Here is a 25,175-nt window from a genome sequence, read left to right as displayed (position 1 = left end):
GTATGAGGGATTTTTGTTTGGGGGTTGGTTTTGGTTTGGTTTTTGGTTTTTTATTATTGTTTTTGTTTTATAAAAAACAGAACAAACAACCTTATCAAAGAAAGAGGAGAGCTAATTAAAATCTGGTCAGATAATCTCATTCTTTTTGAAAAGCTGCTTGGTAAAGTGCAACACTATAATTAGATTATTCCACTAAGTTTAACGAAGTGGGTCAGTTAAACTAGTGTCTCTCTGCCTCTTATGAAATATGGTGGAAATCCGGAGTGACTTTTGGAAGAAAATAAGTGTTTGAAACTTAATTTTTAATAAATATTATCTAACTGTGGGATAAAAATATTAAAAGATGTTGATAATATTTTTCATATTTTGAGAATACTTCGTAAATTCTTACTTGGGAAAAGAGCACCATCTACTGATCGTCACTCTGAAATTCCAGTATGATGTTTCATTTACATGGGTTTTACTTATATACAATATCACAATCTTAATTCCAGAAGCTCTGGATAACTCTTCAACATGTGTGAAAGAATGCTTATGTCTCTTCAGCTACCAGCTGATATCACTGTGATGTTTTATTGTTTTAGTAACCAGCAACACCTTAGCAGCAGAAAGCATGCTTAAGAACTTCAGAACCTATGGTGATATGAAATAAACCCACATTATCACTAAAAGGATGGTACATTCTTCCTAGTACAGTTGCTTGTTACAGATACCTATTTCTTGCTGGCACTTTTTAGTTATGTGAAGAACTAACCTAAACAAGAGAAATGGTTTTTTAAGTAGGACCTGCTTTTCAGCTGCCCCAAGGGGAAAAGGACAAGGACTACCCTTTTCAGTCCCAGCAATGATTTATGCCAAATTACAGCATTGTTTAAGATTACATTAAAAAAACATGCAGCCCTTCTGCACTAAAGAGAATAGTGAGTTCTTGAGTTCACCTCCGAAGCCTTTCTTGAGCTTGTTTTTCTGCCAGAGAACCATCTGTGACAAAGAACACCACACTGAGTATTCACCAGAGAGCGCAAAATTCATCCAATGCCATAAACACTCTCCCCACTCACACCCAGAAGCAGCAGCTATACTTAAATCTCAGGTCATTACTCAGGTGTTCTGCCAGACACATTCTAATTATATTCTTTTAATTACATCGCATATGTCTTCTTTTTATAGCTGCTCTGAAGGCACTGACTTTTCTTCCACAAAGGTTGCTCAGGCAAGTTCTTTTCTTTATTTTCTTTGTCTCAGGAATAAATTATTACACTCCAGCTAGTTTGAACAAAGTAGTGCTCCAGGACCAGTGGGGCGGGCTGCCCAGTGGGGGTGGGGAGGATGCTGGGCACTGAGGGTGGTGGTCCAGCAGGTCCTAGCGGGGCAGAAATCTGGCTGGCCAGGCAGCAAGGCTGTGAGAGTGACGAGGATAGCTGCAGCCTTGCCTTGGACAGAACTGAGGACTGGAGAGCCCGTGTAGCCTCTGACCCAAGGCATGGAGGGCCCTAGTGAGGTTTCTCCCAGCTCTGTCTCACAACCCCAGGGGTGGCAGTAGAGACTGCAGAGCCTGCTGCTGCTCTCAGGGCCCTAACAGCAGCAAGCATGCCTAGCCACAAGTAGCATTTTTTTTCTTTGCTCATTTTCCTGCACATTCTATAGGACCTGAATTCTTAAAAAGCTCTAGTGCTGTTCTGAAAAGCGACTTCAGAAAATTGATGTGCTGGTGATTGCTGTCATCCTATGAGTGACAGGGCTATTTTCCCAGTGTCTCACATCTGATGTGATTGTGACAGTTGTCTCTAAAGCAGAACGTGAGGACCTGAACCAGGAGCTCCCACAGCTGCATGCACAGCTACAGCTTGAAACTGCCAGCTAAATCTCCATGACTGGCACTCATGCCCTCTGCAGGTCTAGAGTTGAAAGGCAGAATTGCTCAATCATTTCTTGCTTGACTCAGCCTTCAGTGTTCTTGAATTCCTTGTCCCAGGGGTATGCGATCATGGGAACATCTCGGTTGGCCGGGGGAGGAGTTGTTTAGAGAACATTTCTAAATCTTGTGGCTTCAGGGTGAAAACTTAAAACTATGACTCCTTTGCATTCAAGATACTCCATTACCCTGCCTAAATATAAAATTATCAGTCTTTTGGGTCTGAAGTTTTTCTTTCTTTATACGCTGGAACTTTTACTGGACAGGCAGGGGTAGATGGTTATTTCGTGATTTTTGGATGCAAGGCTTGGTAAGACTGAAAAATCTGTTTCCTCCGTTAAAAGGAAGAAAAAATGAATGAGTGGACATAAACAGAAAGCATAGTAAAATCATAGGTTAGGATAGTTCAAGTGGGAAATGTCCTCAGAAGGTCTCTAGTCCAACCTCCACTTCCAAGCAGCAGCTCTGAGCTTAGACCAGATCACTTGGGGCTTTACGCAGTTGAGTCTTGAAAACATCTGAGGATGGAGACGGCATAGCCTCTCTCAGCAACATGCTCCACTGCCTGGCTGACCTCATGGTGAAAGAGCTGAAAGCTAAGTGAGTCCAAGTTAAAATATAAGTTGCCTATACATATGTATATGTTGAAGGAATGGAGAGAAAAGGATAAAGTAGAACCATTTACATGGGGAAAACCAGAGCCACTGAGGTGCGCAGTCAGATATTAAGCAGGTAGGTTAGAACCATCTGTAAGCTGTGCATATCACTGGATAATGTATATGATAAATTCATAGATAGAGTTTGCAGGTGTCCTTTTGTGGAAATGCAGGATTAAGTTGCAATGCTGAAGTGGAAGGCATGGCTGAACTGGTCAGAAAATGCATTTTCAGGCATCTACAAGAAAAAAAAAGTGAGGTTGAATTATCTTTTTTTTTTTTCAAAATTTTTTTTTCAAAATATTTCTTTGTAATTCATGTTGTTGGTTTGCTTTAGGAGCATCTCATTATTATTACTTTGCACATAAATTCAGCTGGTATTTTGGGTTTTCTAGCTATTTCTCAAGTCCCTCTGAGTCTCTCCCTTTGTGCCAAGCAACTTAGGGTGTTACTCTAAAGAGGAGCGAGTCTTAGATTTTTAGGTTCATAGATTGAATTAGGACATCCAACATCAGACCATGCCATGAGAATAAGGACAAATTTCTCATTTTTTATTGGAAAATGCAGAAACAATTTTCAATGAAGCTAGGCCAGGCTCCAGCATTGTTGTGTCACCCCAGGACTGTGACAGACCCCTCAACTCCAACTTGTGAGTCATGCTGCCCTTCAGACCTGCTGCTCAGAGACCTTCCGTAGGGTATCTATCTCTTCTGTTTCTCCTGGGGCTCATGCTCCTTATGCTCTAAAGTTTCCCTTTTTCTGGAAAAGAGTACTTTTAGGACAAGGGAAAGCTCTGGAGTTCATTCTAAAGACCCCTGGGCCAGGTGATTTCTGACAGAATATGCCCGTTCCAGCTGTGTCTCTGGTGATGGCCCATTGCCACCAGGACAGCAGAGAGGAGCAAACACTTGCAGGTTGTGTGAGGGCTGATAGGAAAAGCTCAGCTGCGCTCTCTGCCCCTGACACAAAGCTGGGCAGACTCAAGTGTGCAGTTAACATAAGGAAGACTTTAATACTCTCACATACACTATGGGGAAAATGCAATTTCTTTTTTCTAAAAAAGCAGTATTTTTATAAAGTAAATGGTTTGCCACTTTCATTTTACTTTTTTGGTTTTTTGTTTGTTTGTTTGTTTTTCTGTATTGAACTAGGCTAACTGTTTTGTGGTGTCAGGAATTATCTTTGAATCTCATAGTGTTCTCTGTAAAAATTAGACTTTAAAAGAGTCAGTATGAACCACCATAAAACATCTATCTCTTCTAATCAGTAACTACATTTGAAAACTTGGCCTTAGACAACTTCAGGCTCATGTGATAAGTCAGTGATACCTTCTGGTTTTCTGTGAAAAATATACTAGGCTATTGATTGGAGAACTCCAGAGGATCGTTGGGTTACAGTATCTAAGAGGAGAAAGAAGTTATTTTGAAAAAGATGTTTTCAACAAGTTTAAATTAAGAATAACTGCCTCTCCACTGGAAAAGATTTGAGGAGATGCAAACTGAAAGGCTATTTAATTTTTTTTCAGGTCAGCAATTATACTTGGTATATTTAAAGGTGGTAAGTTCTGATAAGTTTTCATAAGCTGATTGCCCTACAATTCTAATTTCTTATTTCATATTGTTCTATACATATTATGTGTATAATACATTCTGTATCTATTGTGTACTAAAATGGTGCATGTCTCCACGGCAAGACAAAAGAAGTCCTGGATAATTACAGCTCCTCAGAAATTGTTCAACTATATCACAGATTATATAAAAGATATTTTACTAAGGCAAAGAAAAGAAAATGGGTAGGACTGAAAACAAAATAAAAGGATTAAACATAATAAAAAGTAAATAGAAGTTTTAATATATGGTTTTCTGGCTCCATCTGGTGTTTATTTTACAGAATTTCTAGCTCAAGAAAATCTGTTTTCCACTCCCCTTTTCAGCTATACATTGGAAATGAGGAGTAGTATTAAAAAGACACTTAAATTTATGCATCCTAAGGGCTTACACTCAAAGTTGTATATTAGCTAATGTGAAGATACAAGAATAACACTTTTTTTTTCTTTAATCAATGTTTATATCCTAAGACTTAAATCATATTCAGATCTGAGAAAGGGCTTCTATGGCCTATAACTTATCATTTTCCCTCATGATGTAAGTTAGATTGCTAAAATACTGTTCCTCCCTACTAACTTTGCCTTGCTTACATCCTCATCATGGCTAAATCATCAATACTACTGCTTTATTCAAATTAACTTTCAAACACTTGCAACACGACTATCACAAGTATTCACATCAAATGTTTTATTGTTGCTGCTTTCAGGTCAGATAATAACATATTTACTGACTGCACAGAAAAAGCAAGTTGGAAGGAAGAGTGAGAAGATCACCACTTGACCACTCACTGGGTCAAATGTTTGTGGAAAAAGTACCTACACAGCCTGGGACATAAATCACTTAGTATCACAGAATCATAAAACAGTCCAGGTTGGAAAGGACCTCAAAAGATCATGTGGTCCAATATTTTGAGGGAAAGGGAGCCTAGATGAGATTACCTAGTACCCTGTCCAATTGCATCTTGAAAACCTCTACTGATGGGGGCTCTACCAGGTCCTTGGGAAGGTTGTTCCTGTCACTGATTGCTCTCACTGTAAAAAATTTCTTTCGTATATCGAGATGAAACCTCTCCTGGTCCAACTTGTACCCATTGTCTCTCGTCTTTTCCATGTGGTTCCATGTGAAGAGAGAATCTCCATCCTCTTTGTAGCTGCCCATTAAGGGCTGTAATACTGCGATGAGGTACCTCTTGAGCCTTCTGTTCTTCAGCGAGAAAAGACCTAACTCCTTCAGTCTTTCCTGCAGAAAAACATTGATCACGACCCTCTGAGTGAGGCCTGTGAGCCAGTTTCCTACCCATCTCACAGATCACCCATCCATTTTGTATCTTGACAGTTTGTCCAGAAGGTGGCTGTGGGAAAGACTGCCAAATGCTTTGCTGAAGTCCGGGTAAACAACATCCACTGCTCTCATGATGTTGACAGAAAAATGCTATTTTGTTGTAGAAGGTGATCAGGTTTGTCAGGCCGGATTTGCCTTTGGTAAATCCATGCTGGCTTTTCACAATCACCTGCTTCATTTGGTTTGTAATATTTTCTAGGGGGTCTCATTCCATTACTTTCCCAGGGACTGAAGTAAGACTAACAGGTCTGTAGTTTACTGGACCCTCTTTTGGGCCCTTCTTGTAGATGGATATGACATTTGCCCTCTTCCAGTTATCAAGGATATCCCCTGATCTCCATGACTTTTCAATTATAGACAGTGGCCCTGCAATGATGTCAGCCACTTCTCTTAACACCCTGGGGTGGATTCCATCCGGGCCCATAGATTTGTGTTGGTATGAGTATAAGCTGTTCTTTGTTAGCACTTCTCATAATATAATGGCAATAACACCCTTCTTTTTCTACCGGGCCTAACATACAAAACTGTTTTGTCCTGGTATGTTCATACACCAGCAAACTTACTGTAAAAAAGAAGGGTAAATTAAATATTATCCTTTAAGAAAGGGATTCTCACTTTCAACGGAGTGTAGTATATATATACCTGCACGTGCATTTTAAACACAATGTTAAATCAACATGAATGCATTTTCAAATATGATTTGGCAATTGAGAGTAATGTAGAATAGCCAGTACTTCCTGACAAACAAGCTTTTTGCATACCTCACAGGCTTGACTATACTTGTAGAGGACCTGACTAAAGTAGATAGCATTGAGAAAGTCTTCACTAGCAGTAAATGTATTAAAAATTACACCTTTTTTGTCCCTATCTCAGTTAGAAAAATGAGTTTTCCAACCTTACTCATTTTAAGTAGCTTACTCTCCAAGATTCTTGGTTACAAGGGACAATCTGTTTTCAAAGATGTTGTTCATTATACGTATGGATATTACTGTGGCCTTTACAACTTGCCTGCACATACTCATTGTTCAAAATTATCAGACTATCTGTATGTCTCATCTGCAGGTGACTGAAGAACTCACTGTACTTGATATTCAGCTTTTCAGCTTTGGTTTTGATTGAATGCATGCAGTAGCTCCTGGGATCTCACTGGTGCTCCATGACTTTTACATTCTCCTTTACACTGCAGATATTCGTACTCCTGGATTCAGACCTGTTGTTTTCCCACACGAAAGACTCCATTTCCCAAAACATGCGTGTGTGATGGCAAGGTGGAAGGAGCTAAAGCAAAGATGCTGTACATCAGTTGTCAGTCTCACTGAGACCAAGTTTTCCTGGGGCAGTCAGCCGAGTGCATACAGCTCAGTACCACACAATGTCAATGCACACCCATTTGGGCTACTGCTCCTCATCCCATCCTTATTCTCCACACACTGTTACCAATCTCTATGGTAACAGCTAGTAGCTACAAGAGAAAAAGCTGCAAGAGCTACCTGAAACAAGACCCAGACAGCCTTGAGCCCCTGGTCTGTGAAGGATTATGACTTGTATCATCCTCTGGCAGGACAAGCAGGGAATGAAAACAGCAAAGCAAAGGAAAAACAGGCCGTGTAACAGACTCATCCCCTAGCAGGCAAAACAAAACTGGTGCCATGTAGCACAAGGGACTCCTTCCACCCCCTGAACATTGCCCAGAGTACCATGAGTGGTGGTGGAGACAGGGAGTCTTGTGTGCCTCTTCCTGGTTCCTTCTCTTCTTCAAGATCAAATAAATGCACTTCAACCGACTTACAGCCAAAACCCAGGCTGGAGTAAGTGCTGCCTGCTTATGAGGCATATCTGGGGGAGCTCAAAAAAAGAATGGTTGTTTCTTTTTTCTTTTTTTTTTTTTTCCCCAGCTATAAAAACACGATTGTTGCATTTGTAGCTGTCATGTATAGCTCTTCTTTCCAATAACAAATGCCATCCACCATACCCACCCTCTACAGTCTCTAACTCAAAATGATTCAGTGTTGGCTGATGTAAATGGAATGGATTTACTTTAAATGAAAAAATTATTTTTGGCTGCCCATTAAATGTCACAGAGGAAATTCATGGCATGTAGGAAAACAACTGCATGCAGTACTGTTGAGTCAAGACTGTCTAACAGATGTTGTACTCATTATAGTCTAAGCATAATAACAACATTTTCAATGAGCAGAAAACAGGAAAAGCCGTATCTCCTTGTGGTGATACTGTGGAGGCATTATTATTACCAAAAGCCTTGTTTCCTCCTTATGATTTCTGATGTGCTCACACTGGAGTCTAATATTATCTCAGTACTCTGATCCTGCACACGTATTGAAGGCCTCAGCATTAGGAAAACACCAGATGTTTTCTTCCTGTTTTCAGAACCAAGCTCATTTCCAAGATTCCTGGGAACGCCAGATGGCAAGGAATGCCAACACTATCTCTAGTGCCACATCCATCCAAACCTTTGCGTGCCATTTCCTCTGGCCCAGGGAGGGAAGCACAATACAGCAGCTTTGGGACAGCCTGAAATTCAGGAGAAAGTTATCTCAAGCCCAGCTCCTCACTACAGCATCACCAGGATCAGAACTGAAGTCACTTAGTATCTTTCTGTGCTTCCCTTCCTAAAACAGGTAAAAGATACTTCCTTACTTCACCAAGGTACCTGCTCCACAAAGGCAGGGAGTTACATGTTTTCTATTAGATGGAGCATCTGATCTTTCTGGGAACAGGGGCTTAGTTTGAGTTAACTTGGTTTCAGGGTAGAGTTGCCTAATAGTTTCACAATAGCCACGTTTTGTTTTAATCTGAAATGGTATGTGAAAAAGAGATTTGTAATATACTGCAATAAAGTCTCCAATCTCTTACTCATTGTCTGCAGGAGAAATCTCCCCAGCTGATATCTACTGCCCAATTCTCAATTAGTTAAGTGTAGCCATGAAAAGAAACTAAACTCAAAAGAAACTAAACTCAGTGTTTCACGAATGACAACTACTCTTCATTTTCTAATCGTGCTAGTAAAAGGAAAAAAAAGAAAAAAAGAAAAAAGGGAATACAGGTTTTCTGAAAGCTCTTGTGAGACCATAGGATGATTCAGGTGTGAGGGGGACTTAGAAAGTCCCTAGTCCAATCTCCTACTCAGGGCAGGGGCGGCTCTGAGCTTAGAACGGGTTGCTCAGGGTTTAACCCAGCTGGGTCTTGAAAACCTCCAAAGGTGGAGATGGCACACTCTCTGTGAGCAATCTGCGCCAACTGTCTCCCAAAAGTGACAAAACACTCTGCCCTTAAATCCATCCCAGACCTCTCATTTCATCCTCTCCCTGCTGTCTCCCACCCTCTCATCGTGCACAGTTATGAAGAGGCTGGCTCCACCTGACCAGTACCCCCCGGTAGGCCTTGGAGGGTTGCCGGTAGGTCCCCCCGCACGGCTGAACAAGTCTTGCTCCTCCAGCCTCTCCTCCCAGGGAGGTCTGCAGCCCTGATCGGCTCTAGGCCCTCTGCTCAGCTTCCTCCAGTTTACCTAAGTCTTTCCTACGCTGGGGATCCAAACCAGGCCATGGGCACCCTAGATGAGCACTGAGTGGAGAAGGCTGGGAAACAAAAGAAGGAAAACTTTTCCTTCAGCCTTCTCCGATATGGGAGGCTGAGATTTCCCAAGCACTGAGGCAGGGGACACACCCAAATCACACAGGATTTTGCCCACATCTAGGTGTCTGCTTCCCCTGACCCTTCCTTGAAGGCTCCGGCTTGAAGCTACTCCTTCTGTAAAAACCCAAACTCTCATTTAACATTTCGGGAACCCTGCGCAGCCCCTCGGGAGCAGCAGGCTCGACTGCTGTCACCAGACGCCTCGCTGTGCGGAGGGAGGGAGGCATTCGGAGATGGCCCGTTGCGCTCTTAGCGCGGTTCCTCATCCCAGAGAGCGGGCGGGAGTGGCCGCCCCAAGCGTGTCCCTCCGGGGGGTTTGGCGGGGCACAGTCCGCGGGGCCGCCCAAGGGGGCGCGGGCGGGCGGTGCTGGGCGCACCCCTCCCCGCGGGGGCGGCAGCGAGGGCGGGCCAGCACCCGGAAGAGGAGCCGCCGCCGCCCGCCTGACTTCCCTGGCAGGCAGGGAAGCAAGGAAGCAGGCGGGCGCCATGCTGCAGTTCTTGGTAAGGCTCCGCGGGGCGCCGGCGGCGCCGCCATTTCGCGGCGGGGTGGGGCGGAGCGAGGCGGGCGGGGACCGCTCCTCGGCGAAGGGCGGAAAGCGGCTGTGTGCCGTCCCCGCCCGCACCCGCGCCCCGCGGGCGGCTCTTGGGGGGCCCGGCGGGCGGGCGGGCGGCCAGCCAGCCTTCCCCTACCTGAGGAGCTGGCGGCGGCCTCCCCCCTCAGCCCCCCGCTGGGTGCCCCCGCCCGGTGGCGTGACTCGCCCTCCCCTGGCCTCGAAGCTGCTTAAACGGGGTGACTGCGCCCAGTTTTGGCTCTCCGGCAGCGCAGCATCCTGGTGGGTGCGGCGCCAGGCCCGCTCCCTTCGTCGGCTTCCCTCAGACCCACCCCGGGCCTTTGAGTCGCTTCGGGGCTTCTCCAGCCCGGTGTGCGGCCGGGTTTGTCCCTGCTCCCCCAGGAGATGGGGCCTTAAAACTGCTCTGAAGTTCCCGCAGGTTTTGTTGTGGGGTTTTTTTTCTCTTTTTTTTTTTTTTTTTTTTCCTTCCTCCCAAGTCTTGCCCTTAATTTGCCTTGGAGGTTCAGCAGATTTCGCTTGCTCATGGTGATGCCCTCCTGCTGTCCACATTTGTGTTAGCCTATGTACCTCCCTCCTCCTGTGGGAGCAGAGGTCTTCGGTCCTTGCCGGTTTGCTCGCCTTTAGAAACCCCCCATCTGCAGCCATAGATTTTTATATATAGAAGTTAAGGCAAGGGGTCATGTTTCACTACTGCCTTTCGTTATATCCCCTTAACAGCAGCTGAATTAATAGACTAAACGTTTTTGCACTTTTCTCGTTTTAATATTCCTTTCTGCATGTTCCCCTAAACTCTTCTGGGTGTCTGAAGTTAAGCGCCTGGCTACCCTTCATTAAAGGCTTAATGGACGCTGGTATTTTTACTGCCAAGTACAGAAATAAATTGCCTGACCAAAAAAGATGTTAGTTTCGGCTGTAGCAAAGCATAGAAACAGTTGCCCCATTTTTCATTCTAGTGATGTGAAGGCTACTCTAGGGTTTTAGCTGTGTTCAGATATGTCCCTGTAAGTACAAACAGTAAGTGATATTCTTTCATCTTTTATTTAGCTGGCTAATCAGCTTCATACCAAGTGTTGATACAGAGCAAGAAGAGATAGCCTGTTATAAGTTGGGAGACTCTTGCGTGTTTTTATGAAATGAATAAATGAAGCCTGTTTCTTATCTCAGCTTCAAAATAAAATGCAATAACAAGTATGAAAGCTTCAGTCATTTCTGTAGCTGTCTTTTGTTGTCTCTGTCCACTCCACTGAAAACATTCAGTAAATACTCTTAGCCGCTCTCAAAGTTTCTGTGTTTATCAACTCTCCTGCTTGCTGCTAATGTTTTTCATTTCAGTTGCTAAATGAAAACCTCTTATGATTTCTTGATTAGCCCCTGAAAGTTAGAAAAAAGATATGCTAATTCTGGGTTTCTTCCCTTTTTGGGTGTAGTTTGTGTATTTGACTCGTGCTTTCCCTTCTTAGGGCTGTAACAAGGAGATAAAGGGATAATCTTGCAAACCATGTATTTTTGCTATCCAGAGTTAAGCATAAAATAAACACTTGTTTAAAATGCAACTTGAAATGCTGGGTACATATTGGAAGACCCTGAACTCTCATCAGCTCTGTTGTCCTTAGTCAACATGCACATTTTAATTGGCTATATGTTTTGATAGCCACATAATCAAAGTCTAAATAGTGAAATGTTTCCTGCTGCTTTAATTGTCAACCATAAAAGTAAATGTAACTGGGTGGATTGCTATTGAATGTGGTGCTAGACCTTTCAATACAGGAGTACACTTAAAGGGAGTACTGATGTCAGTACTGTCTGTACTGAATAAGTCTTATCACACAGCAGAATATGATAGTTGTCCCATCTTTGGAAACGTTCTATGATAAAACCTAGAAAACTGCTAATAAACAAGGACCAGGCTTGTGCTTTCAAGTTAGTTCTCAGACAGTGCGAAAGATACAGGAAATTTTCCTCTGCTAGAACGATGCTCCGCATTAAAAGGAATCACAAGTCTCGTTTACATCCGTGCAATATTTGTTAATATCTCCCAGAGTACTTCTGTAACTGATAGTTGAAACTACAAGAGCAAATGATAACCTGTGCAGTACTCACAAAAAGAACTCTACTTTTTCTTATATTGTTAAAGTTCCTTAAAAAGTAATAATGAACAAAGACTAAGACCAAAAATCTCTTTAAGAAAATACTGAAGTAACTTGCAGTCACGGTTCATTTGACAGTTTTAAACCAGTTTTAGTTTTCTATAACTAGCTTTTCACCAGTGATGCTTAGGGAGTCTGAATCACTGGAAAGATGAGCTGTACTGTATCCTGCTTTGGGCATGGAAAAGATGTCTAGTCAGTGGGATGGCAAAGTTGTTATTGTGGACAGTGGTTTTATTTTTCTTAAAATATTCTTATTTTAACAGCAGTGACCATAAGCAATAACAAATTTCTTAAATAGAACTGGCATCAGCTGTCATATAGAGGGATTGTCTACTGACAATGATTGAAGGCACAATGTTAGTCGTGTCCCCTACCAAAATAGTCAAATGAGCCTTCATAATATAGGTTGTACCTATTATGAAATGTAACAATACAAATAAAATCTCTGATCTTGGGGAGCTGCCGAATTAAAATCTCATCACCTGTCTTTGAAGAGAGGAATTTCCTTCACTCCAGAAATGTTGTTATGCTTGAGGATTTTCCTCAGCTGGCAAACAGGGTCTGGGCCAGGAACTGCGCTTCTGTTTTGCTCTCGCTCCCCTTCTCGAGTGCGTTTTCACAAACACCCTTCAGCAATTACAAGTTTGCACAGTTGTCAAAAGAGGTAGTGCCCTGCTTCCAACCAACAGTGCTTTCCTGCCTTAGAGGAACCCCTAGGTCAGAGTGGATTTGGCTGAAAACTGGTCTCTTGAGGTCAAAGGGGTCTGGAAAGTGCACAGTTGTTAGCTGTTGCGGAAGAGAAGTAGGAGGTTTACATCAGTTTAAGTTGATGGAGGAGCTCTACTCTTAAACCTTTTAAGGTGAGACTGGGATCTTTTTGCAGTCAGAGCCTCTGTTCTGACTTTCAAGCTTGTGAACTTTTTTTTTTACTGTATGTTACTGTGTTATATCTTTGTATATGTGCATCCCTCTCCAGCATTGAGCACCGTTTTAGTGGGGTGTTGCTTTAGGCTTTCCTGGCTTGGACCAAGAGCTCTGTGATGTGTAGGTCCCTGCTGCTCACTCCCTTGTTTTTATAGGAGTTATTGCCTTTGTGGGTGCGCAAGGAATTTTGCAAAGATGATCATAGACTGATCCAATTAGTCTTGGAGATGTGTATTGAAAACACAACTGTGCTGTATTTTGGAAATCATGGTAAGGTTTTTCTGGTAAGGAAGATGGGTAAAATTACACCTGTCTGGAAGAAAGGTGAGAAATTAAGTAGGAATGGAATTGAAACTCTTTAGTCTTCACATGACTGCAAAATTCCTTTTTTTAAATTTTAACCAATCTGCTTTTGATGGAAGAATGTTAACTGTTCTTTTCTCCCTTTCTTCTTCTTTAGCTTGGTTTTACTCTTGGCAATGTGGTTGGGATGTATCTGGCTCAGAACTATGATGTGAGTATTCTTGTATTCTCAGAGTTAAACCTATTCTGAAATGAAAATAAAAGGCTGTTTTCCCTCAATCAGAACTGATTCAGTCTTTATTTTGATGTTTTTTTTTATTTAAACAGAATACAGATCATTCTGACTTTAGTGCGGATGAACTAGAATGTAAATGGAACCAAAACATCTAGCTCTTTGACATCTTCTCTCTAATGAGAGTAATGCTTAGAGCCTTAACTGGTGTTGGGGCCCTAGAGCACAGGCATGGTAAACAGGCATCTACATAGATCGAGACAGGAGAAACAGAAAAAGTTTAGCAGCTGCTCACAGATTGTACTGGCGCTAAAACACTGCTTTCCTGACTCTGATAGTCTGCCTGCTTACAGTGTTCTTCATTCAGTACACAAACAGTACACTGTTTGTTACTTAAAAAAACCTTCCGGGCATCTGAAAGGTCTGTCTTCTGTACCAGTAATGAAAATAAGTTTTGCCAGCTTTTTTTTTTGAAAATTCAGCACCTACTACTACTTCAGTCTTCTTTCCTTCTTTTCTGATAGCAAGAAGAGAAAGTGAACTTTCTCTCCTTGTGTCTCGCAGTGAACAGAGATTTCTTTTCACTGTAAGAGTTAAAGTAGAAGAAGAAGATTTAGAGCTGAGTCTTCAATACAAGCTTTTTTAATTTCTGTAGTCAGCAGAATCCTTTGTAAGAGCAGTGCCACTTAGCTGTTTACAGGCTAGAGTCATCAATGAAATTTAACATAATTTTTTTTCCTTTCTTATGCAATCTGTATTAGCCTAGTTTAAAAAAAAAAAAAGCTGTTGATGCTCAAATCTCTAGTGACATTTATGTTTTGCTTTCCTCTCATCTTCAGTATTGAAGTCATCTTGCTTGAAGAATTCTTATTTTTTGCTCCTTGCTCATGTGCAGACTTTTGTGATGCTTCCTGTCCAGTCACTCCAGTAAGAGTACTAATAAAAGGCAGATTTTTCTTTCCAATATATGTTTTGCCTTGTTATGAAAATGCAGTCAAAAGAACATACTTGGGTGTATCAATATGTATTGTAAGCATGGTGTAGTGTTTGTCTGGCAGCACTAATGAAGTATTGCCACAAGAGGGGGACTTATGCTTTTGATTTGCTGGAAATAGTTCCCTGGGAATATAATAATACTGCCTTGCAGGATAACATGATAATTTTATTGCTGGTATCAAAGATGATTTGTTTTAGATGGCACCTAAGAAAAACTTGCTGTAATGAGGTCCTAATTCCACAGCTGTGGAATCTATGTGCTTAGTTATAACTACATGGAGGGTTCTGCTGACAACAGCAGACTTCTCTTGTTTTAGCTTAAATGTCGGGTGCATTACAGGCCGGGCTTTCGATTTTGTTTGCTCAAACAGAGCTTAACTTTGAAAGGGAAGGTAAGAGAGAAACTTATGATATTACCTGTACTATCAGCCTCAAACCATCCAATGAGAGAACTGCAGTCTGTTTGGATTAACTTTCCTTCTGCTCTGTGGTCAGGTTAAATATGAAGTAAAAGCCCATGATTCTTTTCACAACTGATCATGGGAACTTTGCTTTCATTTCATTTTAATCAGTTAGCTTGTAAAATCTTATGTCGTCAATTCCAAGTTTTAGCTGGAGTCATAAGACAATCTATTCCCTGCCCTTAAAAGTTGCTGCTTTTTTTTTTTTTTAAAGAAGTTAAAATTTACTGTTGGATTGCTTTCTCTAAATACTTTTGTTTGGTAGAGAAAGCTGAAGTTCTGAAGTTCACAAGCGGTAAATTGAATTTTCATTCAAGTGTGAAACCGCAAAAGGTTGCCAATTTGCAATGCTGTAGAAGTCCCTTGTTGGGAATTTTGGTTCCCGCAAGATGGGATTTCTTCATAAATTTCTTGAACCTATTTGCTGCTTTGGACATCTTTTTTCTCTGTGTTTGTGACCAGTATAGTGCAATCTAATTTCCACTCCCAAAGTCATTATTAAAGTCTGTGCATCAGTGTTTAAATCGGCTTATTCTTTGGCAGTTTGCCAGACTGGTCTTACTAAATTTCCTGTAAAATGATCTTTTTTCCTCCCTCCTGTTCCCATCACCACTGGCTGACTTAACAATCTAAAATGTTTCCTGAAGCCTCATGTGAGGTGCTTTCATCTGCTATTTGCTTGATGTTACTTTGATTTTAACCTCTGTGCAAGGTAACAGATCCTGGAAGAACTATCTTTTAGAAATCGGTTTAAACTTCATAGAATTTCTTGCTGTGTTTATGGTATTGTCTTTCCTGCCGAGGCTCATGTAGCTTGGGATTTTTTGTTCATTTATGTGGTTTTTGTTTGTTTTTCGGTTTTGTCTTTAAAGATTCCTAACATTGCAAAGAAGCTCGAAGATTTTAAGAAGGATGTGGAAGCTAAGAAGAAACCTCCCAGCGACAAGTCCTAAGAAAGCAATGTTACCCAGGTCACCTCTGTGCGTGCGTCAAGGATGCAATTTATCTTTGAGGCAACAAAGATCAAGTAGAGGGTTGGCGTGGGAGGTTCCTCCATTTTTAGTCTCCTAGAAATGGAATGTCCTTCTTTTGAAAGAGCAGCCGTGAACTTTCCTGGGACTGATTTTCAAGGATCTAAGGATTTGAATTTGCAGCTGATATGTGACTGGATAAGATTGTTTGTATTTTTCGTTACTGCTTTTCCTAATATTTTGTAACCCATTTTTACCTGATCCAACTGGAGCCCTGTTAGTCCTGTTACTATGCATACCTCACACTCTGTAATACCCTAGTACTTAGAACGTTACAAAAGACATTAAATGCATCAAGAAGTAACTTTCTTGTCATTTGTTGTGAGCAGCGGTACTTCACTGTCCTTAATATCTGCATTCCATTATTGGAGGTGGGAAAGTTCATTTGTCAAACTATGAACCTGGGGGGAAGCGGGGAGCTCCTGCTTTTTCCGTTATGTTAAATGATCGCTTCCAGCAGTGCAGAATTTGCACAAATATGGCTGATTTCTAAAAGTGTAAAAGGCCATCAACTTTAACCTACACTTCAAATTCATTTTTTCTTCTATTATTGTCTCTTCCTCTTCTTTCCCTTCTGCTTGGTTGCTTGAGGATGTCTCTGGAGTGATGGGGAGGATGGGAGAGCGAAGAGTTATCTTCCATAAGTAGTAGTAGGGGCATATGGAGGTCAGCAGTTACGCTGTGAATCCAAACCATTTGCTTTATCTACTTAATGCTTCAGTTTGTGTAATTGTTCTAAATATGCTTTTTTACTGTCTCTTGGTGTGGAACAAGGACTAGAGCTCAGTATTTCTGTCAAATATGTCTATCAAAGAGCTTGGTTAGCAGGTCAAAGGAGGTTATCCTCCCTCTCTGCCCTTCTGAGGCCGCATCTAAAGTACTGTGTCACAGAATCACACAGAATCACAGAATGGTTCAGGTTGGAAGGGACGTTACAGATCATCTAGTTCCAACCCCCCTGCCATGGGCAGGGACACCTCCCACTAGACCAGGCTGCGCAAAGCCCCATCCAGCCTGGCCTTGAACACTACCAGGGATGGGGCATTGACAGCTTCCCTGGGCAACCTGTTCCAGTGCCTCACCACCCTTACCGTAAATAATTTCTTCCTGATATCCCATCTAAATCAACCCTCTTTCAGTTTGAGGCTGTTACCCTGTGTCCTATCACGGGGGCCGTTACCCCCATGCCCAGTTCTGGGCTCCCCAGTTAAGGAAAGACAAGGAACTATTGGAGAGGCCAGCGGAGGGCTATGAAGATGATCAAGGGACTGGAGCACCTCTCTTGTGAGAAACCGGGGTCTGTTTAGCCTGGAGAAGAAAAGGCTGAGAGGGGTTCTCACCAATGCTTATAGATACCTAAAGGGTGGGTGTCAAGAGGATGGGGCCAGACTCTTTTCAGTGGTGCCCAGCAACAGGACAAGAAGCAATGGGTACAAACTGGAACACAGGAAATTATATTTGAACATAAGGAAAAACTTGTTTACTTTGAGGGTGGCAGAGCACTGGAACAGGCTGCCCAGAGAGGTGGTAGAGTCTCCTTCTCTGGAGATATTCAAAACCCGCCTGTATGTGTTCCTGTGCAACCTGGTGTAGGTGAACCTTCTTTCGCAGTGGGGTTGGACTAGATGATCTCCAGAGGTCCCTTCCAACCCCTACGGTTCTGTGGTATTCCCAGTAGTTTCTCATTCCTGTGCGTGGTCTTCAGTCCAGTGCCTTTGCATTTGGCTCAGTTGTCTACCATGTATTTTTTTAGGGTTAGAACCAGTTGTCTGCTGTCCCTCCTTTTGTTTGTCCAGTATACTCTATTCACCCATTGTTGCCACTAAAAACCCTGGTATATGAGAGAATACACATCATGTTGTAGCACTGTCCTCTTCTGTTTGAATGCAAAGCAAATTCTGCATTTAGAAACCATAGTTTTACAAAAGTTCTGTTGTAAATTCTGAAGAAAGTATTGCAGTAATTTGAAGAGATGTAAGTTTTATTAATTCAACAATCTGTCAAATAAAAATTATTTAGATTTCTTCTGTAAAATAGAAGAGTCCTATCAACTCTGTAAGGTGCTTGGTGAAGGGAATTCACAAATAAAGTACAGCCGTGTTTAGTTATTACTGGAGTAATAGTTTGGCTTTCACAGACTTCAAACGAAAGCAACTGTCTTCCAGACAAAATTTTTTCCATAGAGCAAGACAGCACTGCACAGCTGTTTTAATGCTTTCACGAATGTGATGAACTTAGTTTCCCCCAGCTTCCCTTTGTTGTCCCCCTACCCCCCCGTTCTCTTTCCTATTTTTGAGCAGAGTATTGAAAAATACTGTCTCTAACCCATTCATATGTCTTTGCTTGTCATAGAAAATTATGCTAGTGTTTAAGTTTGGATTATTTCTTTCCTCAAACATGCTTTATGTTCTTCCCTTTCTTTATACGGAGATGAGAGGGGAAATAATATTCAAAATCTCTGTTGCCAAACAGGCCTGTGTTACTCTAAAACTGTAATTTGGAGCTGACAGTTTCAGCTGAGCATTCCAAGTAGATGTTAGGGTTTTTTTCCTATCAGATTATGAAGTGATCCAGCTACAGCTGTAGTGCTGTAGAAACAATATATGCTCATTAATATGAAAGACATGACTTCTTAAGTGTTTCTCACTGTTTGAAACACTTTCCATTTTAGCTCAAGCTGTCTCTTTTTTTTTGTCGCAGGTAGTAAACTGGAGGGCTGGATAACATTGTAACACACTTCTTGTCAAATTTGCAACTATAGTGTAACACATTTTACCTAACTGATTCACTCTGAAGCTATCCTAGATGATACTAAAAGTTAACCTTGTATTTCAGAGGGCAGAAAGTACACATAGGTGATGACTGCTTGATGGATGTCTTGCTTTTGAGGTCCCAGGGGGCTGTGGATGCAGTGGTGTCATAGCAGATTGCAAGGGATGGATGCACCTTCAAGATACCTACGAGCAAGTTTCCCCCTTAACATGCATACTGTGAATTTCTGCATGTTCAAATTGCCTATGTGGATAACTGGAGTTGCCAGATAAAACATGCAGTTTTCCTTCCTTTGGTAAAAGCTCTTAGGATAAATGCAGTTGTATCCATTTTCATGTATTAATTCTTTTGAGACATGTCCTAGGAGCTGAAGGTTCAAGGCAAAAGGGGAGGAAAGGAATTTATGAGCTACTAACAAACTTCTAAAATATTTACTGTGGATGGAGACTGTTATCTTGTGATGGAAAATGCTGCCCTAATGTTCTTGACTACCTTCCATTGAATACAGTAAAGAGTTAATACTGAAAACATATGAAATGCCACATAGGAAAGGTAATTATTAGCTTACTGGGCACCAGAGTTCAAATAAAGACAGTGGATTTAGTCACGGGACTTCACTAACATGAATGCTCAGCGTTGCCATTTTATGTCAGAGAACTACAGCCCCGTGTCTCATGATATGTGCTCCATCCCTTGATCTTCTTGGCCCTTGGGTAGGACTTGTGCCGGTACGCCCATGTGCTTTTTGTACTGGGCAGCCCAGAACTGGACATGGAATTTCAGATGTGTTTCACTAGGGCTAAGAAGAAAGGAAGGGTCACCTCCTCCTTCAACCTGTGGAGGATGCTCTGCCTAATGCAGCTCATGTTCAGTGTGCTTACCAGGACCCCGGGTCCTTTTCTACAAGCTGCTTTCCAGCTAGTTGGCTCCAGTTTGTACTAGTGTGTGGGATTATTCCTCCCCAAATACGGGACTTTGCATCTCCCTTTGTTGATATGTTCATGAGATACATGTTGGTCTGTTTCCCTGGCCTGTGAAGGTCCTTCTGAATGACAACAGAGCCATCTTGTGCATCAGCCATTCCTCCCAATTTTGTGTTGTCTACAAACTTGCCAAGGGTGCACTCTGTTCTGTTGTCCAGGCCATTAATAACTACGCCAGCGTTCAATAATTCAGTATTGGCCATGGTGTTTTCCCCTGGGGTGTACCACTCGAGACTGGCCTTCAGGTGGACTTTGTGATGCCAACAACAACTCTTTAAGCCTAGCACTTCACCCAGTTTTTGATCCACCTTACTGTTCACTTACCTAGTCCGTGCTTCCTCAATTTGTCTCTGAGGTTGTTGTGGAAGGCCATGTCAAAAGCCTTGCCAAACAACATGCGTTGCTCTCCCCTCATCCACCAAGCTAGTCATTTTGTTGTACAAGTGTCAGACTGGTCAGGCATCATTTCCCCTTCATTAACTGATGCTTATTAGTCCCAATCATTTTCTTTTCCTTCATATGTTTCTTCTATGTCCTTCATAACAGCTCCCAGGAGGGTTTGCTACATCACCTTCCCAAGGATTGATGTGTGACTGACCAGCCTGTAGTTCCCCAAATCTTCCTCCTTGAAGACAGGAGTGACATTTACTTTCTTCCAGTCCTCAGAGGCCTCTCTGGATCACCATAAACTTTCAAAGACCCTAGAGAGTGGCCTCATAATGCCTTTGTCCAGCTCCCTCAGCATTTCTTTGGATTTCCTTTTGTGTCTGGTGTGCCTGTTGAGGCCCTTGGCTCCCAATTTTGTAGCAAGAGGGGCCTCTATAGGCCTCCCAGGTGAGCCTAGCCAGGGCCCTGGCATTGGCTTTCCTAACCCCATCTGAGCCAGTTAAATCACCAGTACCTCCAGCCGCCTTCTGTAAAAATGAGTTATAATGCAGAGGAATTACTCAGTGACAGGGAAAGTTTAATGAAGCCAACTCTTTTTCTTCTTGGTTTTACATTAGGTAGCATCATCTACATCAGAAAAATTTATTATGAATTCAGGTAAAGATACATGACTCCTGTGAATGTAGAGCATCACTCTTCACAGTGACTTCTGGTGAGCAAAGTAACGTAGTGGTGATCTGGCAGCACAGGACATTTCTCAGTGGTGATACTGCAGGGAGTTATAGTATCACTCAAAAATATTATTGCCTTCGTGAAAGCAGAAATTTTCCACTGTGGTTCTCCGTGGTTCTCCTTTGTCCTCTGGTGCTAGCAGCTGTGTGCACTGACAGCTGTTACAACTCCTCTATGTGTGTTTTCTTGGAGAGATTTGTTATACGTGCCGAGCATCTGGATACGTGCTCTGAAGGGCCCAGACTACTGTCAGCCCAAATTACAGATGGCCCTCAGATTACTGGTGAAATTGAAGTGTTGCAAAGGAAGAAATTATAATTTATGAGTATTTTTATATAAAAACCAATATCCATTGTATGTGATGCAGAATTCTTTTCAATATTAGGAAGTCATGGTAGGTGTTGGAGTGCATACGTTACTGGTAAACTCCATAGAGAAATTTCCTGGACAGCTCTTTTTATTTTTACCTCAGAGGAATAAAAAAGAGATACTTAGTTCTGTTTGTTATATTTCTCGGTGGTATATGCTAACCTTTACTTTACAAAGTCCTCAGCCAAGGTCATTTTTGTTGAATTTGAACTGAGATAAAATAGCTGTGGAGGTTATTTTCTTTTTCACCTGAAACATACATTAATCACAGATGGTCAAATTTACTCTCTTGAAAAACAAAACAAATTTCATAAATTACCTTCAGAATAGATGTTCCCACCAAAATCGACTCTGACTTTAGTCTTTAATACACCTGGAAAATATCTAAATACTCCATTCCTGTAAACCACAGACTCAAACCATAACTACACAAGTAACTTTCCTACCCTGTGAGCCCAAATGCTGGAGTGGAACATACTGTTGGTTTTCTGTGTGAAAACAGGGATTCTGCAACCTTTTATCACACTGATTAGAGCCCTTCTTTGTCAGCTGCACCTTTGGGTCCAAAGGTGCAACCCAAGTAGTAAGATACTAATCAGTGTATGAAAAAAAATTATTAAGGGCCTGTTTTAAATTATGTTACTCAAATTTTCTGCTTATCAGAGAGAACTGAACAACCCTTGTGTAAGTATTAAGTACATCTATCATGCTCTGTTTTTTTTCTTGAGAAATAAAACATTACTGTCAGCTACAGAATGAAAAATTGCTCAGTATAAATCACTCAGTTTACTTCAGTGAAATTATTCAGGTTTTATATCACTGTGAAAAGAAATATATGTAGCCTTAGTAGGATTCTAGTATAAGGTAATATAAAACTGTAAGATAAAATAGTATACTGCTACTAGTGAATATGGTTATACTTTTTGGATAGGAATCTTAAATTCTGGTCTGAAAGTAAAACTTTTGGTTTTAGGACTTGATATATGTGCTAAATATTCAAAGCATCTAGAAATCACTTAATTTAAAATCAGGCTTATCTCCTGTCTGAAGAAAAGACTTCAGCTTTGGTTATTGGTAGAGTCAAATCTGAAGTTGAGTGGCAGTAAATTAGCAGTGAAAATTTCCCGCTTTTCTGTCTCTCTTTGCCATTTATTTTCATTAAAAAAAAAAAAGAGGAGTAATCAGCACTCATTGTTGTCACCCTGTGAGCCATGCAGCTTCCCAGCCCTAATCCTGTAGTTCATTTGCTGCAATTTTCCTTTGTGATATTCAGATTCTGCTACTACATACTTTTTCATGTACTTTCTTATGACTTCAGTGAAACGAAGGATAACATGTATGTATTTCTAAGGGCAGAATCTGGCTGCGGTGCATGCACTGTCTGATCTGATATGGAAAAAGGGCCAGTACAGCATGTTGCCTTCCTGAAAATGCCTGGTGGGACAAGGCAGTGACAAGTGCCAGCAGCTGTGTCCTGAGAGCACTGAAGCAGAAAGGAAGGCTGCTGGGGAAGCTCCTTGCCCAAAACTCCAATTTTCTCTGCACTAATCTTGTGTGATATAAACTCTGCCAGAGAAGTACTGATGGAAATGTTCCTGAAGAAATATTGCTTGAGATGTACAACACAGCATCAGGCAATTTCCATTTACCTAGTGCTGTTGGTGGCCACCCTGTTTGATTTGTGAGTAATTCTAGATCTCCTTAAAGTTGATTGGCGTGCCAGCTGCTTGTCTCTCTTGCAAATGAGACTATCCTGGGTTCATATCCCCTGGGAAAGGTGTGGGATAGCAAGGCCTGATGGGAGCTGAGCTGAGAAATAAGTATTAGGAGGGTAGATTTGCTGCTGAGCAGCTAGGCAATTTGAAGGTGGTGATGATGGTGGTGCATGAAGTGTGAAGCAAAAAGGTTTAGAAGATGAGTGCTCAGTAAAAGGCACAGCATGGCTAAAGCCTTGGGAAGAGAGCAAGCCAGAAAGAGAGCTTCTTGGCAGTGGGAGAATGGTTCAAACTAACTTTGAGGGCTGTAAAGAAAGAGATGTCCTGCTTGATGTGCAGGGGGACAGGACCCTTGGTACTGCAGATACCACCACCCACTGAAGTGCTTATTCCTGGAGAAAGTTGCCCATGGTGGACGGGTGTTGCAGCCCCTCTCTCCTGCTTCAGCGGCTTCGGTGCTGAGTGCAGCTTGCTGGGGGACTGCAGCTCATGCCAGGCAGGAGGCCAGGGCACCTCTGCTTTGAGCACCATGTCAGGATCTGTGCCCAGCAGCAGCCGCTTGCTGGGGAGCAGGAAGAGACCCAGGGAGGGGAGCTGGAGTGGTGTGGAGGATCTGGATCCCAGAGGCAGCTGTGAGGTTTTATGCTGGGGTGCAGCAGAGCAGCAAGCTATGACAGGGGGAACACAGGAACTGGGGAGGTGAGAAAAGTTGAAAAAATGAGGCTGAGGTCATGTTTCGTGGATTAGGAGGGCATGGGGATGCACTGAGCCATTGGTTCACAGGAATATTTCATTTTTCAAAACAAAATTTACAGGAACAACTATGAATATGAATTGTTTTGCTAAAGGATGCTGCCTTCTGCTTTTGGTACAAGGGCTAAGACATGCTTTTGTGATTTTCCCATTTTGCTCGCCCTCTGCAAACCTATGACCTCTTACTGTATCTGTTTATTTCCAAAACAAGTCTGTGGGATCCCTCTGTTTTGACAGAAGCAGTAAACCGACACCTCCTACTGTCTCAACACTACTTCTCTAAGGGCTTGGTGGGTTATGAGGTGAAATAAATCCTATTTATATTCTCATAGAGCACCAGAATATGCAGTAGTGAATAATTTATTTTATTGACATTTTATTTTTGCAGAATAGACATTCACACTAACAGCTAGAGAGTCTAGATTATAAATGGAAAGCATAAAAATTCATTAAAGTATATATATAAAGAGTGTGATTACATGAGATCCAATCATCCTAATGTACAGCTTAAATGCATTGACGTTAAAGAAATGATTAAAAACAGGACATAATACAAGAGAAGGTTTACTGAGTACCGCAGGGATCCAGTCAGAAAAACAGGGCATTCACTTTGCAGGTGATAACGAGATTGGCCTTTTGGTTTGGTAGTTATCTGCTGTATGTCACAGTTTCCTAAATTTGAAGTTCCTGTTCTCTGGGCTGCTAGAGAGCAGGGGGGTGTGATGTTCAAGTGAACGCACGTGATGAGGAGATACACCAGCACCACTCCACTTCAGCCCTCTCCCTTCTTACTCATGGAGCAGCACTGAGTGCCATCTTGTACTTTCTCTCTCAGGGGAATCGTAACTGTGTAACTATCTAAACAGCAGCCAAAGAGAGAGGAGAGCAATGGGTCTGTCGACCTGGTAAGGTTTTGCTGGTCACAGCTTCCCCTGTTGAAAAAACTCCCACTGCAGGACAATGATAAGGAAAGAAGGCATTGAACAAAACTTTCTGTCTGTTTCTGAACTTCTTCCTTCCAAAGTAGAGATCGCAAGTATTGCAATACTGGAATTTTTATACTAGTGCTGTGGGGAAAAAAAAAATATTCTTCTTCCCAGGAGACTTCTTCCTATCTGTTTGGTGGTTTCTATTATCCCTTTGAAGTGCTGTAGCTGGTAGCTGTATTTCTGTCCAGGCCATATGGGTTAGGTGGGAAAGTGTTTTTTTCCAATACAGTGATGGGTGACCTCAAAAGAGGAATAATAATTTGCCTTTAAAAGTAGTAGGCTTGTAAAGCTCTGGGTTTGGGAATTAGACTCACCCTTCATTCATTCTAGGAGTCAATGCTAGGACTGAATATCCTACTACGGAGTATGCTGGTGTATGTATACTTGTCTTCTGTCACTGGAGTCCTATATCCCCTATTTTACAAGTCTTACATAATTGTTCTAGGGCATGAAAGAGCCATAGGCAGAGAATTTGGAGGAGAGGGTTTTTTTCAGAGTTATGATATCCCAGGAAACGAAACAATAGAGCAAAGCTAATCTCGCCTTTTAACTCATGCTGATTTTCACAACTGAAGAGCTTACACGGAAGACCTCCCTGTGGATTTTCTTCATGGTTTTGCTATGGATCCTGGT

At 42.0% G+C, this 25,175-nt stretch overlaps 1 protein-coding gene across 1 annotated transcript; it reads left to right on the top strand.

Moving 5' to 3' along the window:
- The first annotated feature begins 9,553 nt into the window (after nt 1-9,553).
- STMP1 (short transmembrane mitochondrial protein 1) lies at nt 9,554-16,146 on the top strand. The gene is made up of 3 exons (XM_074582882.1): nt 9,554-9,674; nt 13,280-13,333; nt 15,684-16,146. The coding sequence occupies exons 1-3, from the start codon at nt 9,660-9,662 to the stop codon at nt 15,762-15,764; spliced, it is 150 nt and encodes a 49-aa protein (XP_074438983.1). The 5' UTR covers nt 9,554-9,659; the 3' UTR covers nt 15,765-16,146.
- Nucleotides 16,147-25,175: the final 9,029 nt, after the last annotated feature.

Source organism: Larus michahellis, chromosome 1 (assembly GCF_964199755.1).
Source record: "Larus michahellis chromosome 1, bLarMic1.1, whole genome shotgun sequence".
Taxonomy (NCBI): domain Eukaryota; kingdom Metazoa; phylum Chordata; class Aves; order Charadriiformes; family Laridae; genus Larus; species Larus michahellis.
This window is presented reverse-complemented; position numbering and strand designations above follow the sequence as displayed.

Excerpts from the sequence above, each read along its gene's own strand:
- STMP1 (XM_074582882.1), top strand. Across the intron at positions 13,334-15,683 it reads ATCTGGCTCAGAACTATGAT|ATTCCTAACATTGCAAAGAA; the intron begins GTGAGTATTCTT and ends TTGTCTTTAAAG.